The 20086-nt window shown below is 40.7% G+C and overlaps 1 protein-coding gene across 1 annotated transcript in view; it reads right to left on the reverse strand.

Annotated features, from left to right (window-relative positions):
* Positions 1 to 498: 498 nt before the first annotated feature.
* Positions 499 to 20086, reverse strand: part of elovl6 (ELOVL fatty acid elongase 6) — a 38182-nt gene continuing 18594 nt past the window's right edge. The window contains exons 2-4 of the mRNA XM_061976595.1: positions 12528 to 12659; positions 9668 to 9819; positions 499 to 1282 (exon numbers count right to left, since the gene is read on the reverse strand). Of these exons, the coding sequence (XP_061832579.1) occupies positions 837 to 1282; positions 9668 to 9819; positions 12528 to 12659 (730 nt within the window). The 3' untranslated portion in view covers positions 499 to 836. The remainder of the gene's footprint in view (positions 1283 to 9667; positions 9820 to 12527; positions 12660 to 20086) is intronic.

Here is a 20086-nt window from a genome sequence, read left to right on the forward strand (position 1 = left end):
TTTTATCCTTCTTTGTGGGGACATTGTTGATTGTCAACGTCATGTTCGGATGTACATTGTGGACGCCGTCTTTGCTCCACAGTAAGTCTTTGCTCTCGTCCAGCATTCGATTTTTGTTTATTTTGTAGCCAGTACAGTTTTAGTTTTGTTCTACATAGCCTTCCCTAAGCTTCAATGCATTTTCTTAGGGGCACTCACCTTTTGTTTATTTTTGGTTTAAGCATTAGACACCTTTTTACCTGCACAATGCCTCCCGCCGTTTCCGACATCTACAAAGCAATTAGCTACCGGCTGCCACCTACTGATATGGAAGAGTATTCTACGATTACTCTGCCGGGCTCTAGACAGCACCGACACTCAACAACAACCCATCATTTGCAGACTATAATTACTGGTTTGCAAAAAATATTTTCAACCCAAATAGGTGAAATTAGATCATCTCACAGTGGTTGAAAAACACTGTTTTTGACAAACGATATACTTAGTCACTGACACGCCTCAAAATTAAGAACTTTATTGACAGGTGAGCAAAAAAACAACACTGGACAGACAAACAAAAGTTCACTTATTTCATCTTTCATATGCTTTTTTTTTTTTAAAAAGTCAAGTAAACACTTGTGGCAGAGTTTTTGATCATGTGATTTAGACTATGAGGGTCATTTTTTAGTCGCGATGGCTTTGTCACGGTGGCGTTGCTTCCTTCCATTGGGTTATTTTAGATTTTTCACATTAGGTTTAAGTGCAAACATCCACCTTTCATCCCCGCCATCTTGTCTTCATACAAGCTTCAGACCCCGACTTATCCCCACACGTTTTCTCCCTTTTAATTTTGTGCTCTACTTGATCTTCTTGGCGGCGGCGGCGGCGGCGGGTGCTTTGGACGTGCCGACGTAGGCCCCGACGAAGAACTGGATGAAGAGCACGAAGTAGCTGAGGTACATGAGCGAGGACCACACGATGTTGTGCATGTGCGACGGGCACTCCTGGCCCCGCTGCATCCAGGAGTACACCAGGTAGTTGACCACGCAGCCCATCAGCATCTGGGTGATCTGCGTCAGCGTGATGAACATGGCGTAGTTGCGCGACACCTTGAAGCCGGCCGCCCGCAGCGCGTAGTAAGAGTACATGACGGCGTGCACCAGGTAGTTCATGGTCATGAACCAGCCGCCCCCGGCCACCATGTCCTTGTAGGAGTACCAGGAGTAGAGCAGCACCGTGATGTGGTGGTACCAGTGCAGGAAGATCAGCTTCTGCTTCCTCAGCACGATGAACAGCGTGTCACCTGCACCACAATCATCACAATCATTTAGAGAAACTCACGATTTTTAAGTTAAACAGGCATGTGATTTGACCACAATGAAAAAGACTGAGAAAATTTCCGGGGGTCTGGGGGCCAATTTAAAATGCTAAAATGAACAAAGACAGCACCATTTGAAGAAAATATTTTAGTGTTTAAAGACATGAAAACATCATTAATAGAACATACATAACCCAATTATCCTGGAGCTTTCCTCTCGATGTCTACGGCAGTTGTCGATGTAAACAAAGGATGAAGTCTGTAAGGTTTGCTCACTTTCGGTTGACATTCAAAAGTACCAGCTAGTGAAAAGTTTGTTTTCCTTGCTTCAAGTTGTTTCATATGTTTTTGGCGTTTCGCATGTACTTCCAAAGCCTTGAAACCTCGTGATCTATAGTCAATATTATCATGACACCACGTGCACAAAACCTTTCCGGGACGATCGATTTTCCGAATAAAATCACCGAACAAAGTCGTAACTTCCTTCTTCCCAACAGTATCAGTGATTTCCCTTTCCATCCAGTCCCATCGAAACTTATTTTTGACATGTTTATCAATTTATTTTACTCGTAAAGCGTCCTTTCTCTCGAGAACAGACATCGTTTACATATGGAAAATGGCGGTAATAACCATTATGAATGATGACGTTATTAACGTCATCATTCATAACAGATGTCCTGATCGGTCACAAGGAACATATCGACCGATCAACTCCGGCGTAATTTAAACTACGTCTCGAATCTTGATTTCGGGTCGGAAAAAAAACCGGAAAAACGGGAGATAACTTTTTTTTCCCCGAGATTAAAAAAGACGGAATTCCGACTTTAGACGGAAAAATCACATGCCTGGTTAAACACAAGCTCATATTTCAACACATTCCCCCGTAGAAGCTACATTGATTCACTAAGATCCAAAAACCATGCGATAAACATAAAGAGTACAACAACAATAAATGTCAGATTAATCAAGATTCTTAATCGAATAAAAAAAAGAAAATAAATAAAAATTCGGATTTTTTTATTCATTTTAAAATGTATTCTTTTAACTATTTTCAAACTGTCCTGTCCAGCCACTCAGGCAAATCCTATTGTTGATGTAGATGATCATATCTGCTATACTCTTAAAATCCTTCTTTTTGTTCTCAAAACTCGACAGTGCGCCTTAAAACCCGGTGCGCCTAATGTAAGGAATAAGTTTGGTTGAGCTTACCGACCTTGAAGCTATTTTATTTGGTACATGGTGTAATGACCAGGTGTGAGCAGTAGATGGCGGTCAAACATAAGAGATACGTTTAGACTGCACTATGATGGCAATATGACTCAAGTAAACACCAACATTTTATAGGTTCCATTGAAAATATAGAACATTACACACGGCGCTCAAAAATCTACCAAAATGGTTTTGTACGACTTTGGCAAGCTATGAAGTCGCACCGCTTGATGGATTGTACTGTGCTTCAACATAAGAGTATTATTATGGTGTGTGTATAAGGTAAAACATATTATCTGGCGTTTTGTTTCGCAATATTATGCAAAAGAAACGTTTCTGACCTTCTGGTACTTGCTGATCTGTATTTGGGATCTGCATAAATCCTGAAAAATTGTGCGTTTCCGCCTTTGTACTTCGTGCCGACCCCGTAGTGGATAAACCTCTTCTTTTTCTCTATCTTTTTGTTATGTGACATATATCCTCCACAGTTGCCATTTCTAATATAAAGTAGTGTAAAGTTCTTACTTATATCTGTCAGTAAACTCGCCATGAAAGCGCTAAAACATACCGGTGTAGTGAGTATACATTATTCACCCAAGGATCTTTGGTTATTAGAGAGTTCCGGTCGGACGGTTTTTCACGGGACAAATTTCCCGGCCTTGTTGTTTCCGGATGAGGAGATGCTGCTCCGTTATTGATTAAAGTCAAGTCTGAATGTCATTAAAACAGTTAGCGCCATCTTTTGACACTTCTTCCACTCCCGTCCTTGCACGCTACACCGCTACAACAAAAATGACAGGGAGAAGACGCTGTCGAAGGTGAGCCACGTAAATAACGCTCACAAAACGGCACATCCGGAAGCGAATGTCAGAAAGCGGCTTGAAGATGATGTGTAAAACATCATCTATGCAACATTTTGACCAAAGAACCACCATTACATGTTATGTAGACCACAAGGAAGTCTTTTACATTTAGAAAAAAATTATAATAATATACTCCTTCAATGCGCCTTATAATCCGGTGCACCTTATATATGAAAAAAGATCAAAAATAGACCACTCATCGGCAGTGCGCCTTAAAATCCGGTGCGCCCTACGGTAGTTACCCCCAGGAAATATACTTATTAACATCAAGCATTGTGTGTGGTCGTTAATACTTCAAGTTATTTTGGTTTACAGTAGGAATTAGTGGAAATTTGAATTGCAGAAAAAGTAGCATAGAAATCCAGTCAGGGTTATGCATCGTAAAGTGGTGCGAGGTCATCATATGTAATCCATAATGTTGCCTCACTTTGATAAGATCTTTCCTCAGGTACATTTTACACAGCAACAGATAACATGTACACTGGCAGTTGACAAAATTCTCTTAGTTGATAAAAGACAGGAGTCAACGAGGCCAACAAAAGGCAGTTTTGAACTAAAGACAGCTAAAAACGATGTTTACATGACATATTTAAGTCTGGTCCTTCAATATTATTTCATACCTTTTAAGTAGCAGTAGAATGGACAAACAAGTTTCCCCTATATTGAAGCTATTTTCATAAACATCTTATTTATAACACCAAAAGACTTACAAAGTTAATAGATATGATCAAAATAGTATCAATCTCACAGAGATTCCCGAGCCATTTTGAGAAGATAATGAGCAAGCCAATCACGTGATCTGTGTCGTAGAGATGGGAACCACAGATCCCTTCCACATCAACAACAATGCAAATCATGTAGACTTTGTGAGAGCCAAGACTATTTGGGAAAAATGAAAATCCAGAACTGTATATTTTGTTAGCCTGAGTATTAGGAGGGTCATCTACAAGTTTTAGAAGCTGCGTGCTAAGCAGATCCAGCTTTAGTAAAACACTAAGCATCATGCAGCAATATTGCTAAGCGCCAAACAAGAAATACAAACTGCGGACATGACAAAATGATCGCTTACTGCACAATGTCTGCTCTCGCTGCGATGATGACTGATGGTATATTCATATCTTCCACACGAAGGGTTAAAAGGAAAAGATGCTGCCTGCAGAGACCGTCTTAGGTTTTGTGTCTTTGTCTCAATCGCCAGGTATGAATTGAATGTGACAGATGAACAACTTCTAGATTTATAACTAAATCTTGGATGGTCTTTTATGACTCCCCAATTGAATCCATTATTAGCAATAGCCAGATAGCAGCAATGCAACTGCTTTTATGTTTTGGCTTCTCGTGTCTTTGCTAGAACTGGGCAATGCATCGATTTTTTTCAATGAATGAGTTTTTGTTGCAGACGATTTGAAAAATAAAAAAAATCTATTTTCTTTTATCTCCTCTTGCATTATTTTTGCCCTCGCCCGCCCCCTTAGTTCCTTAGCGGACATTCAAAACATGGCTAACGCTAACAAGAGTGAGACGTTCGTTCCAAAGGAAAGGAAAGTGTTGTCTGTACTTTTGTTTTGCGGCAATCGGTGTGCAGGGGATTTCTTTTTAGGCCATATTGCCTAGGCCTAGTCTCTGCTAACATTATATTCAGGTGTTGAAAGTGCAAATATGCAAACAACAATGCTTTGAACAGGATAAACAAAGGAGCAATGTCACAGCCACTAACCACTAATTAAAACTGTAGCATGTTGTCTAGACAATATAACGACAATAGAACATTTTATATTAAATGAGTCCTATAATCCAGTTCGTCTTTTCAATAAAAATGAACCTGAATAGACCCGCTGTGTGCCTTTTATTAGGTTCACATTTGAAGTTGAATTGCGAAAAAATGAATGGCCTTTTACACGATTGAGTTGTCTGAGTGTGCGACCAAGTCGGACGGGGTTCACTGTGTATCACACGATTACCCTTGGCAATGGAGTCAAATGTAAACAGCAGCAGACAGTTGTGTAATGATATCGATATGGGACTATTTACGTGATCCAATATTGACATTGTGCAAGTGTCGCGTCTCCAGCCTGCTGACTCAAGCTGAACTGCTGCATCATCACCACCATCCCTTGTTACCTTGCAGTGCCTTGAGTCTAGGCTAAAAACCGCTGAGGTGGAATGTGTCTCCCCTTTGAAGAGCCCCAACTCTGCAGGGCTTTTAACATTTTGATGGAGATTTTTGCTCTGAATTCGCAACCAGGATGCACTTTTTCGTTTTGATTATATTTAACATTTCTAAAAGGGACGACGTGGATTTTTTATGTATTCTGCAGTGTGTATTGTTTCTGTATCATATCTCTCCTGTACAGTGTATAGTATAATTGAGACTAAACTATGTTATCATCCTTCGTATTGTGAGGCACATGCACTAACCCCTGTACCACCGTGCTGCCCTGTACACCGTGTTTGTTTCTGACCTAACGTATATTCCACTGTATACCGGATAAACCACAGAAACCTCGACTATATATATATATATATATATATATATATATATATATATATATATACACATACATACATACATATATATATATATATACATAAAAGACTTATACTTCCTTTTTATTGTCGTTCAAATTTGAACTTTACAGCACAGATAAGAACGAAATTTCGTTACATAAGCTCATATATATATATATACCGTATTTTCCGCACTATTAGCCGCACCTAAAAACCACAAATTTACTCAAAAGCTGACAGTGAAGCTTTTAACCCGGTGCGCTTTATATATGGATTAATATTACGATTAATTTTCATAAAGTTTCGATCTCGCAACTTCGGTAAACAGCCGCCATCTTTTTTCCCGGTAGAACAGGAAGCGCTTCTTCTTCTACGCAAGCAACCGCCAAGGTAAGCACCCGCCCCCATAGAACAGGAAGCGCTTCTTCTTCTACTGTAAGCAACCACCCGCCCGCGTAGAAGAAGAAAAAGCGCGCGGATATACCGTACGTTTCATTTCCTTTGTGTGTTTACATCTGTAAAGACCACAAAATGGCTCCTACTAAGCGTCAGGGATCCGGTTCATGAAAAGACGCAATCTCTCCATCCGCACACGGATTACTATTTCACAGCAACTGATATTCCTGTGAACCGCACTGTGGATACAACGGGAGCACGTACGGTGAATATTCGCACCACAGGGAATGAGAAGTCATCCTTCACTGTGGTTCTAGCTTGCCATGCTAATGGCCAGAAACTTCCACCCATGGTGATATTCAAAAGGAAGACCTTGCCAAAAGAGACCTTTCCAGCCGGCGTCATCATAAAAGCTAACTCGAAGGGATGGATGAAGAAAAGATGAGCGAGTGGTTAAGGTAATTTTAAGTTTACGCGAAGAGGCCGGGTGGCTTTTTTCACGCAGCTCTGTCCATGTTGATATACGTATGTTTGTGATTGCACATTTGCGTACATTTTGGGAGTGAACAGAGTTGTTAGAACGCTGGTTTTTAATATATTATTAAAGTTTGACTGACCTATCTGACTGTTTTTTTGACATTCCTTTAGCGCAGTTAGATGCGGCTTACAACACCGGGCGGCTTATAGGTGGACAAAGTTTTGAAATATGCCGTTCATTGAAGGCGCGGCTTTTAACCCAGGGCGCCTAATGGTGCGGAAAATACGGTATATATTTATATATATATATATATATATATATATATATATATATATACACACACACACATGTACATACTAGGGTTGTGAACGATAAACCGATGCGACCGAGTATTCGATTCAACAAGTGAGCGATTAGGCTGCATCGGTAGCAGACTCCTCAATCAATGCGAATAATTCATGAATTCCTAGCTGAATCGGTTATAGAGTCATGGATCGGTTATCGCGAGACTTTGCATGGGTTGGCTAGATTACAATATGCGCCAGAGTCTCTAAAACAACGCGAGAGCTGAAGCTACTCGCCAAACGCGGTAGCCGCCTAGCTGGTATTAGCACGAGTGATAAACAAGAGACAACACGGAAAATGAAGGAGGAGGAGAACGAAAGCGTCAGTCTGACCGAAGGTGATAATGGACCGAGAAAGATTTTCAACGCATCGGGGAGACAGAAATCCAAAGTGTGGAAAGTTTTTGGGTTTTATAAGAAGGAAGGGAAGCTCGACAGAAGCCATGCTATTTGTAAATAGTGTCGAGCATCGTTGACGTACACTGGCAGCAGGTTGAAATATTGAATCTTTGTTACCTACCTCTAGTGTTCAAAACTATGCTCAGGCTGAAATATTGCACTTTGTTGTTACGATTCTGTGCTACTTTTACCTCTGGAGTTCCCATCCTACAATTCAGCCAGACTTTTTTTGGTCCATGTCTAAAAATAAATACATTGACATGTGATTTTGTTGTTCTGTTTTTTTTGCCAGTGCCATAAAGCCATAATGCTTGGGGATTTGGAGTCTTGAATATTAACCGTCAAATCGAATCGTATCGTTCGGAATCGAATCCAATCGAATCGGTCTGTAATAAAAGGATATCGTTTTTGAATCGAATCGTAACCTGTGTATCTAGATGCATATCGAATCGTTTATCAGAGAGAGATGTGCAACCCTAATATATACTTATATATACACATACATATACATACATACATACATACATACATACATACATCCATCCATTTTCTACCGCTTATTCCCTTCGGGGTCGCGGGGGGCGCTGGAGCCTATCTCAGCTACAATCAGGCGGAAGGCGGGGTACACCCTGGACAAGTCGCCACCTCATCACAGGGCCAACACAGATAGACAGACAACATTCACACTCACATTCACACACTAGGGCCCATTTAATGTTGCCAATCAACCTATCCCCAGGTGCATGTCTTTGGAGGTGGGAGGAAGCCGGAGTACCCGGAGGGAACCCACGCAGTCACGGGGAGAACATGCAAACTCCACACAGAAAGATCCCGAGCCTGGGATTGAACCCAGGACTACTCAGGACCTTCGTATTGTGAGGCAGACGCACTAACCCCTCTTCCACCGTGCTGCCCTACCTACATACATACATATATATATATATATATATATACATATATATATACACATATATACATATACACATATATATATATACATATATACATATATATACATATATATATATATATATATACATACATATATATACACATATATATATATATATATATATATATATATATATATATATACACATATATATATATATATATATATATATATATATATATATATATATATATATATATATATATATATATATATATATATATATATATATATATATATACATATATATACACATATATATATATATATATATATATATATATATATATATATATATATATATATATATATATACATATATATATATATATATATATATGTATATATTAAATGTTTAAACATGTCCTCTTAAACCAAGGCACGTTATTTCACATTTTGTTCGTTTGTGTTTTTCTTAGCTAAATAATTGAGCAAAGCTAAATGTTTTTTTTAAAGATTCGAGATTATATTTGACATTTCTCGTAATATTTTCAAGGCTTTTTGTCAAGGATCCTATTCTTGCTTGTTGGAACCAGTTTTTGTGTATTAGGATCCCCCCATCAGTCCCGGAATTTTAAAATCAAGACAAGGTAGAGATATTTATTTCCATTTATGGGTTAGTTTATGGGCCAAACTATATCGGGATAAGAGTTTGGTTCCATATGGCCCAGCCCTACACTCATTTTACCGACAGAGCTAGCACTGTTTAGGGATGTTCTGTATTGAATTGAGCGTTGCAGTAGACCTTATGATAGCATTGTGGTTATATGTATGAGAGCACATGTGTACCTGTGTTAACAATGAAATTGTGATATTTTTTCTGTAAAACAAAAAAAATGATTTCCTTCATTTAGTAGCACCGTTGCTACTAGTGAAAAAGCTAGCCGTACAGCCCTGATTTGTATGTATAAAATATACAAATCCCAATACGAATCGCAATCGCAAATTTGGAAAGAAAAATCGTTATTAGGTTTTTTCTCAAAATCCTGCAGCCCTATTTTAGACTGCAATATTGTTCAATTAAGGACACTTACTTCAAAATGTCTAGCTTGTTTGCTATCGTGTGCTTAGCTGTTGTGTAGCTGCTTGCTCATACACTTGTGCATTTGGCGATAACCCGGACCCATATCCAATTTGATTATTGACTTTGGAGGTTCTACCATATGTTGATATGTGGTATTTTACTCATTTAAAAAGGGGGAAGAAAAAGCCACTACTTACCAAGTTCTGGTGCTTTACTTAGTACAAACGCATAGGCCCAGAATTTGCTGACCGGTCCGTTGTAAAAGCTCTGGTCGCAGACAGATTGTTTAAGCCCTTTTGTCATCAGGATGTACGTCATGTAACTTCCGGTGCGGACGGCACCAAATATACTGCAAGGGAGGAGAGAGTAAAAAAAAGAAGAAATATGAGTAAACATCATTAACTTTGACAGACAACGTTGATGCACACTTGTAAAGGTCTTTTGTGTTCCATGTCTGCACCATTGAGCCTTGAAACTGGTTCTTAAATCTACAACATTCCATCAACTGTGGAGCAATGGGAACAAATAACCCCCCATATTACGCGTGGCGAAGTTGGGAGAGTGGCCCTGCCGGCAATCTGAGGGTTACTGGTTCAATCCCCACCTTCTACCATCCTAGTCACGTCTGTTGTGTCCTTGAGCAAGACACTTCACCCTTGCTCCTGATGGGCCTGGTTAGCGCTGTGCATGGCAGCTACTGCCATCAGTGTGTGAATGTGTGTGTGTCAATGGGTGAATGTGGAAATAGTGTCAAAGCGCTTTGAGTTCCTTAAAAAAGGTAGAAAAGCGCTATACAAGTACAACCCATTTACCATCTTACCATTTATATTAGTCCAGCTCAGCTTGGTACTGTTCAGGTTGGCAAATTGTATTTAAAAAAAATAAATAATCAAACCTTGCGTCGTGGCTACATGAACTGAAACGGCAGTGATTAGTCAGCTTTTACTACGTAATTTTATGTATGTATAAATCTTGTTTTGATGGCCTACCTTCGTCTTTCACACTGCAATTTATATGTTGCGTCACAGATAGTGGAGTCATGTCAGATTCTGCAAAAGTCTTAACTTGTTTTGTCGCTCGTTGCTTTTATCAAAAAGGACTTAGACTTAGACTTCCTTTTTATTGTCAGTCAAATTTGAACTTTACAGCACAGATAAGAACGAAATTTCGTTACATAAGCTCATGGTAGTGCAGGATAAAAAAGCAATTAGGTGCATATATAAATAAATAAATATATATAAATAATATATAAATATATATATAAAATATCCATCCATCCATCCATCCATCTTCTTCCGCTTATCCGAGGTCGGGTCGCGGGGGCAGCAGCCTAAGCAGGGAAGCCCAGACTTCCCTCTCCCCAGCCACTTCGTCCAGCTCTTCCTGTGGGACCCCGAGGCGTTCCCAGGCCAGCCGGGAGACATAGTCTTCCCAACGTGTCCTGGGTCTTCCCCGCGGCCTCCTATCGGTTGGACGTGCCCTAAACACCTCCCTAGGGAGGCGTTCGGGTGGCATCCTGACCAGATGCCCGAACCACCTCATCTGGCTCCTCTCGATGTGGAGGAGCAGCGGCTTTACTTTGAGCTCCCCCCGGATGGCAGAGCTTCTCACCCTATCTCTAAGGGAGAGCCCTGCCACCCGGCGGAGGAAACTCATTTCGGCCGCTTGTACCCGTGATCTTGTCCTTTCGGTCATAACCCAAAGCTCATGACCATAGGTGAGGATGGGAACGTAGATCGACCGGTAAATTGAGAGCTTTGCCTTCCGGCTCAGCTCCTTCTTCACCACAACGGATCGACACAGCGTCCGCATTACTGAAGACGATCCACTCTTCCCTCACTCGTGAACAAGACTCCGAGGTACTTGAACTCCTCCACTTGGGGCAAGATCTCCTCCCCAACCCGGAGATGGCACTCCACCCTTTTCCGGGCGAGAACCATGGACTCGGACTTGGAGGTGCTGATTCTCATCCCAGTCGCTTCACACTCGGCTGCGAACCGATCCAGTGAGAGCTGAAGATCCTGGCCAGATGAAGCCATCAGGACCACATCATCTGCAAAAAGCAGAGACCTAATCCTGCAGCCACCAAACCAGATCCCCTCAACGCCTTGACTGCGCCTAGAAATTCTGTCCATAAAAGTTATGTATATATAAAATAAATACATAAATAGATTACTGTACAGATAAATATATTGCACTTTTTCACATGCGTCCACGTTTATGGATGTATGTTATATTGTCTTTTTTATTCCAGCGAGTTAATCCATTTTTGGGGGGAGTAGAGGGGATAATTTAATTATGATGCGTTCAAGAGTCTTACGGCCTGAGGGAAGAAGCTGTTACAGAACCTGGAGGTTCTGCTTCGGAGGCTGCGGAACCTCTTTCTAGAGTCCAGCAGTGAAAACAGTCCTTGGTGGGGGTGGGAGGAGTCTTTGCAGATTTTCTGAGCCCTGGTCAGGCAGCGGCTTTTTGCGATCTCATGGATAGGAGGAAGAGGAGTCCTGATGATCTTTTCTGCCGTCCTCACCACTCTCTGGAGAGACTTCCAGTCTGAGGCATTGCAGGCTCGAGTCCAGACAGAGATGCTGAGTACCATATTTTCCGGACCATAGGGAGCACCGGATTATAAAGCGCACTGCTGATGAATGGTAAATTTTTTATCTTTTTTCATATATAAGGCGCACCAGACTATAGGGCGCATTAAAGGAGTCTTATTTGTATTTTTTTTTTCTAAATGTGAAATAAAAACTGTAGCATGTGTCAAGAAACAAAATATTTCACTCTGAAAAATGTGTTAAAAGTGGCAAAGTTAGCATACATTAAGTACCAAAATATGGCTAGTATAATACGGCTATAGAAGCCAGCCAACTAACGTTAGCATGCTAACAGATTAGACACCGAAACGTATACCTACAAAATTAGCAAAAATAAATGCTCTCATACTAATATTAGAATGAACGATTATGTTGCAGGTTGTTAAAAAATTAGCGTGAACTCGACAATCAATCACTGAGAATCCTGTCTTTGATTTTGAACGATCAGTCATTCTGCTCTCACCTGAAAACGGCGAGTGTGAGGGACCACAGCACCAAAGGCTTCCGCAGTTCAAACTTCTCCCTTTGCTTCATGACATGGCGACCGCCCAGGATGCAGGCGGCGTAGAGGGCGGAGAAGAGAAAGGACTTCTTCCTGTTCAAAGAACAACATCGGAGGACGATTACACACCTTCTGTTCAGAGGTCAAACATACACAAATGTTCTTGGATGCAATTTACACTTATCCAACTATGGGAAATTACACGTTTGTACTAGTCTTGTCCCAATACCAATAATATTTCAATACTTTTCTAAATGAAGGAGACCACAAAAAATTGCATTATTGGCTTTATTTTAACAAAAAACCTTAGGGTACATTAAACATATGTTTATTATTGCAAGTTTGTCCTTAAATAATTATAGTGAACATACTAGACAACTTGTTTTTAGTAGTAAGTAAACAAACAAAGGCTCCTAATCAGTCTGCTGACGTATGCAGTAACATTGTGTCATTTATCATGTTATTATTTTGTCAACATTATTAAGGACAAGTGGTAGAAAATGAATTATTAATCTACTTGTTCATTTACTGTTAATATCTGCTTATTTTCTCTTTTAACATGTTCTATCTACACTTCTGTTAAAATGTAAAAATCACTTATTCTTCTGTTTTTTGGATACTTTACATTACTTTTGGATGATACCACAAATTTGGGTATCAATCCGATACCAAGTAGTTACAGGATCATATATTGGTCATATTCAAAGTCCTCATGTGTCTAGGGACGTATTTCCTGAGTTTATAAACAATATACATTTTTAAAAAGCGAAAGAAAATAGTGTGATGCTAAAAAAATATTGATTTAATCAGAGTAGTATTGACTAGATATGCTCCTGTACTTGGTATCATTACAGTGGATGTTAGGTGTAGATCCACCAATGTCGTTTGTTTACATTGTCCCGCCGGTGAGCTACGGTGTGTAGTGAAGCACGTTTAGCTATTCCTCGTCCTGCAGGGATGATACTTGTAAGAGACTTAGTCGCCATGGAGGCTTAGTGATTTAGAAGTAGCTAAAACACTGCAGACCGGGGATGGACGTTAGCCGCTAGCTAGCTAGCCATGTCAATGCCAGGGCGTTTCAGTGTTATAACTTCACCTTTATCTTAAATGGTGTCAGTTCTCCCTTTTCTGTCGACACACTGTGTCTGCTTGTAAGTACTCCGTGATTGTGCGCTGCCGAACATGCTCCTTTGCTCGTAAACCAGCAATGTCATGACGTGACGACGACAGGGGTGCGGGGGGAGTTGGGGACCGGTACTTTTAAGAGGCGGTATAGTAATGAATATGATTCATTAGTATCGCGGTACTATACTAATACGGGTAAACTGTACAACCCTAGTTTGTACAAACACATGCATGCTAAAAAACTTTTTCATCAATTGTTCTTTAAACACATTCTTTACACATGAGAGATGAGCAGGCTGTGGCAATCCTGCACTCCAAATTAAAATTGTGTCATCTTCAAGAATCACAGGCATCTGCGGTAAACCCGTCTTTCAACGTATTTATCCGTGCAGGGCCACACAAGCACCTGTTTGCAGTTTAAAAGACTCATCACTGCATGGTTTTACGCAACCATCACGTTATTGTCATTTTTCTTTAAAGCATGTAGCTCCAACTGTCCTTGATTGTTATCTGCGCTTCCATTCTGGCTCAAAAGCACCCACCAGGCTTCTTTGTGTGTCGACGACAAGCAGGTGGCGACTTGACTGGATGCAGTTTAATGCCAACATAAATACACGGCAGGTGGACGGGCAAATCAACAATTGTTGTTGTTTTTGACTGAAGCCAACAACAATTAAAGCCCAACCTATGCCATTAAAGTTGCAGGTGCCTGTGGGAAAGGACACCTGCCAAATAGTTTAGTGGAAACATTTAATATTTCTGCCAAATTGTACATGTTTATTGTTGTATAGTTTGCAGCACAGTACAATACGGAAACATTTAAACATTTTGGGGAATCACACATGGCGCTAGTGCTGGGCGATTATATGATCGTGATCGTTAGTCGCGATTATTGAGTTCGATCGCGGTGATCAGTTTTTAGAATATTTCCTCAAACATGGTAGAAATGTCAGTTAGAAGTTACTGCCATAGTAAATCAGAATCATCAGAATCAGAAATACTTTAATAATCCCTGAGAGGAAATTAAATTAATTTTCAGCGCAATCCCATTCAAGAGCAGACAAACATTACAGGGAGACAGAACAGGATTGCTGACAGGTCTGCCAACTTCAGCCGCCCCTTACAAAAAAGGTGAGGAACAGGTTAACGCTGGGGAAGGGGGGGTTGGGGAAAAAAAAAAATTCAGTCTAAGCCTGGGCCCCTGGAGAGGGGGTCCAGACTGAGGCCAAGGAAAATAAAACCTCATAGCCATTGCACACAAGAGGGAAACATCAAAGATCACAAAGGACACTAAAGAGGAACATTATCACCAGACCTATGTAAGCGTCAATATATACCTTGATGTTGCAGAAAAAAAGACCATATATTTTTTTAACCAATTTCCGAACTCTAAATGGGTGAATTTTGGCGAATTAAACACCTTTCTATTATTCGCTCTCGGAGCGATGACGTCACGTTGTGACGTCACATGGGAAAGCAATCCGCCATTTTCTCAAACACATTACAAACACCGAGTCAAATCAGCTCTGTTATTTTCCGTTTTTTTCGACTGTTTTCCGTACCTTGGAGACATCATGCCTCGTCGGTGTGTTGTCGGAGGGTGTAACAACACGAACGGGGACGGATTCAAGTTGCACCAGTGGCCCAAAGATGCGAAAGTGGCAAGAAATTGGACGTTTGTTCCGCACACTTTACCGACGAAAGCTATGCTACGACAGAGATGGCAAGAATGTGTGGATATCCTGCGACACTCAAAGCAGATGCATTTCCAACGATAAAGTCAAAGAAATCTGCCGCCAGACCCCCATTGAATCTGCCGGAGTGTGTGAGCAATTCAGGGACAAAGGCCCTCGGTAGCACGGCAAGCAATGGCGGCAGTTTGTTCCCGCAGACGAGCGAGCTAAACCCCCTGGATGTCTTGGCTCACACCGTCCCTTATGCCACCGAAGATGATCAAGAGAAGAATATCGACCCTAGCTTCCCTGGCCTGCTGACATCAACTCCAAAACTGGACAGATCAGCTTTCAGGAAAAGAGAGCGGATGAGGGTATGTCTACAGAATATATTAATTGATAAAAATTGGGCTGTCAGCACTCTCAAAGTGCATGTTGTTGCCAAATGTATTTCATATGCTGTAAACCTAGTTCATAGTTGTTAGGTATATTTACAAATATTTCTGAACTCTGATCATGACCATACAGATAAACACCAGCATTTAATTTACTAAAATAGTTATTTAACAGTTTTATTTACATGATACCTCTCTCTAGTCCCATGTCCTGAACGGCGAATAGCGTTGCAAATAACTGCAACCTCTGCCGCGACTCGTTCAGAAGTTGCACATGTCCATCTTTACAAATGTGATTTCCTTTGGTTTAAAAAGGTAAAACGTCCATTAGAGGTAATCTGATGATTGTGAATGATTAGTTCCAGTGTAGAAACATATGTCGATGTCACTTGACAAGAAGGAAACACAGTATCTAGTCAACAACAGCTGCAGTTGCTCTTTCTGGAGACACACTTAGTGTTTTGGAAGAGAATTACAGCTATAGCGCCACCCCCCACGGAAGAACTACTCAAATTAATCAAACAAGACGCCGACGTGAGAGTATATTCCAGGTTTAAGAATGGGCTGCAGGATGACATCATGGGTTCTGAAGAGCTCTGGACATTGAGTGAAACATCTGTTGCGAGGCAGGTTCATGATCACCTCATTACAACACCCTATTCTATCAAAGTTAGATGTGAATTCAGTAAAGTACATGGACAAGTCTGGTTGTAAATGACCTACTGGATTTCCTCATGTATGTTTGTATACAAGTTTAATAAAACATAGTGACTGTAGAGCACAGGTGGAAAACTTAAAAGGCCGGGGGGCGCCATAAGTGGCCACCACATCATTTTATGTAGCCCGCAAAAGCCTGAAAATATTGCGTTAAAATAATGGACCTATCTTTTCTTACTAAATGTATTTCTTCATTCCATTTTGACATTACAAAAATGTACTGCATTTAATGGCATATCATTTAAACTTTAATAGTGTCTAATATCGCAATAAAATATTATCTCGGGGCATTCAATCGATCGCAACTGGACTTTTTGGTTTGTCCTAGAAGACGTTTCGCCTCTCATCCGAATAGGTTTCATCAGTTCATGCTCATATACTTAGATTGGTCAGATCAAGTCTTAAGACTTGGATTGGTCAGATCTACTCTAGCGGCGAGTGCCAATACCTCATTAAGTTTCATCAGACTAGATTTGACTAATCTAAGTCTAAGACCAGATCGGACCAATCTGAGTATATGAGCATGAACTGATGAAGCCTACTGAGGTATTGGCAGCAGCCGCGAGACATGGCGAAAAACGTGTTCTACTACAAAGTGTCCAGATGTTCCTGACATGCGAAGGACAAAACTGAACATGCTCAACTTGAATGCCGCAATTGTCATATTTGCATAACTGGCTATGATGCATTTTCTACAAATGAATAAAAAAGACACGAAAAGGAAAACAAATATGTTTAGAACTACAAATTAAATTATCTTTTGTCTGTTAGCAAAAAGACAAAGCCGCCTGAGAGAGCATGTAAGATACCCAATACGTGCTTTGACATCAGACTCTACAAACCAGTTCCAAGGTTTCTCGTTGTTCCTGTTGGGTTGAATTTTTCATGGGTCTGAGCTGAGGATGTTGTTGTGGCTTGTGCAGCCCTTTGAGACATCTGTGATTAAGTGATTTATAAGTAAACTTTGATTGACTGATTGTAGGGCTGGGCGATATATCAAGATGCGCGATATATCTGTCTCTGTGCGATACAGAAAATGACTATATCGTGATATTTGAGTATGCGTTCTCACGCAGTTGCTTTTAGCTGCGGGCATTAAACTACATGCTCTACTTGCTCTTTCCTGTCTCTCCTTCTCACAGACAGCAAGCGCACCTTCTTACACACGTCACATACTGTCACGACATACGTCACATACGTATACGCCCTCGCTGAGCAGAGAGGTAGCAGCATGGCTAACGTTAGCTGTGATGCTAGCGGTAATACGAGCGAAAGAAGGTGTGACTCTGGTAACAAACGAAGGAATAATTAATTCCCCCAAAAAACAGCAGGGGGCTTAATTGTCTGGCGGTGGTTTGGCTTCAAGTGGGAATATGTCGAACAGACAACCGTAATTTGTCAAGTGTGGGGCGAAAGCGTTGCTATAAAAAGTAGCATTACTGCTAATATGTAGCATCATTTGAAAAGTCACCTGTTAAAGTTAAAGTACCAATGATTGTCACACACACACTAGCTAGAGAATGAACAGTGCTTACTCCGCACGTCAACATCTCCGTTCGGTGCCACACGCCCACACCATCAAAATGCCGAGGCAAACATTTCCAGATCAACACCGTATGAAATTTTTTTTGATTTTTTTAGTTGTGATTTCCTTCTCTGCATGAAAGTTTAAACGAGCATATATTAATGCAGTATGAAGAAGAATGTTTTAATGTAGACACATAGAATCATCATACTGCTGTGATTATATGCATCAAGTGTTCATTCAAGGCTAAGGCAAAATATCGAGATATATATCGTGGATCGCGATATGGCCTTAAAATATCGCGATCTTAAAAAAAGGCCATATCGCCCAGCCCTAATTGATTGATTGATTGATTGATAAGTTAGCAACACTAATCTATTCTGATTTGTTGTCTTATGTTCTGGCAGACAAGAGCCCTCTTGTAACAAGCTAGCTCAGACACAAAAAACGGTCATACGCCCTTTTTCAAGGAAAAAAAGAGATGTGTGCTGCGTCATGCAAAATTCATGACTTAAGTACAGATACTTGTTCAGGCTGCGGATACTTTGGCGACATCCAGAGATGGTCGTTCGGGCTTTGCCAACATTTGATTTCAACAATGTAAAAAGCATCGAGACAAAGACACAACATTCACTTTTTCGCCAAAGCATTTTAATCAATCAATCAAAGTTTATTTTTTCAGCCTTAAATCACAAGTGTCTCAAAGGGTTACACAATCGTATGTTTTGAAGATTCTGTCTCTTGTTTTAGAGAAATCAATGTGTGTTATGGCTATTTCTAATCTGGAATAATGCTGACTGTGTAAAACCATATAGCACAATTTAATACTTATTATTCGCATTTATATTTGTAATTAATTTATCTAGGTGATAATTTTTCCATCTATAACTTATATTCCGACAACTGAGAGTGAAAACCAGTGGTGGTCACCAAGCCAAGATGGCAGCGCGCAAACTATTCGAGACCTACTCAGTGGCCTAGTGGTTAGAGTGTCCGCCCTGAGATCGGTAGGTTGTGAGTTCAAACCCCGGCCGAGTCATACCAAAGACTATAAAAATGGGACCCATTACCTCCCTGCTTGGCACTCAGCATCAAGGGTTGGAATTGGGGGTTAAATCACCAAAATGATTCCCGGGCGCGGCCACCGCTGCTGCCCACTGCTCCCCTCACCTCCCAGGGGGTGATCAAGGGTGATGGGTCAAATACAGAGAATAATCTCGCCACACCTAGTGTGTGTGTGACAATCATTGGTACTTTAACTTTAACTTTAAACAAGACGCTTAAACCTTCCTTAAAAAAGCATAAACAAGCAAAAAGTCACAATGTGCAAGGGAATAGATCCCTATACATTATCAAAAAAAGATTTGTCGAGTGATAAAGGATTATAAGTCAGTCGCGTTCCCAGACATATCGAACTATTGTTCTCCAGACGCCATTCTACACGACAAGGGCATTCTTTGCGAAAGGCTAAATGGCGCCTAGTACCTATTGAAAACAGAGCTAGCTTGAACACCTTTATTTCCATATTCGTTGAGCGGGTCGTTAGCCGGGCGTGACATCAGTAACATTCCAGCAATTGCTGTCAAAACGTGTTCCTGTGACTCCTTGGTTGCGTAACATTAGCACCAGAGACACAGGAGGATGTCACATATACGACTGCTAACGCAAGAAGCTTTCCTGTGTTTTAATAATAAATTGAGTAATCGAACAAGAGTCAAAGTCCTTTGTTTTGTTTGTGATTTGCTGGCATGTTTACATTTAAAAGATTGCAAAATTACATCATTTTCGAGCGTTGTCCTTATTGGGAGGTGGGGTGGTGACCCATGGAGCAGTGAGGAGGGGACCACCCGCCTACAGCCAGTTGCAGCGACTATATCTTTTTGAACACTGGTATGTTTTGGTGATGTACAGCCATCTTTTTCTTCCTGTTTTGTTTCAGCCTGTCTGTGGTTTTCGGAGCACACGGTATTCTCAGTAGCTCAACCCAATCACAAGGAAGAAGCACATCCTACTGAGTCCTGTCAGCCACACGGCTATTTTCAATATGGTTTGCGTATTTATAAGGGGGCGTGATAAGCCAAGCAA

This window comes from Nerophis lumbriciformis, linkage group LG16 (assembly GCF_033978685.3).
Source record: "Nerophis lumbriciformis linkage group LG16, RoL_Nlum_v2.1, whole genome shotgun sequence".
NCBI lineage: Eukaryota > Metazoa > Chordata > Actinopteri > Syngnathiformes > Syngnathidae > Nerophis > Nerophis lumbriciformis.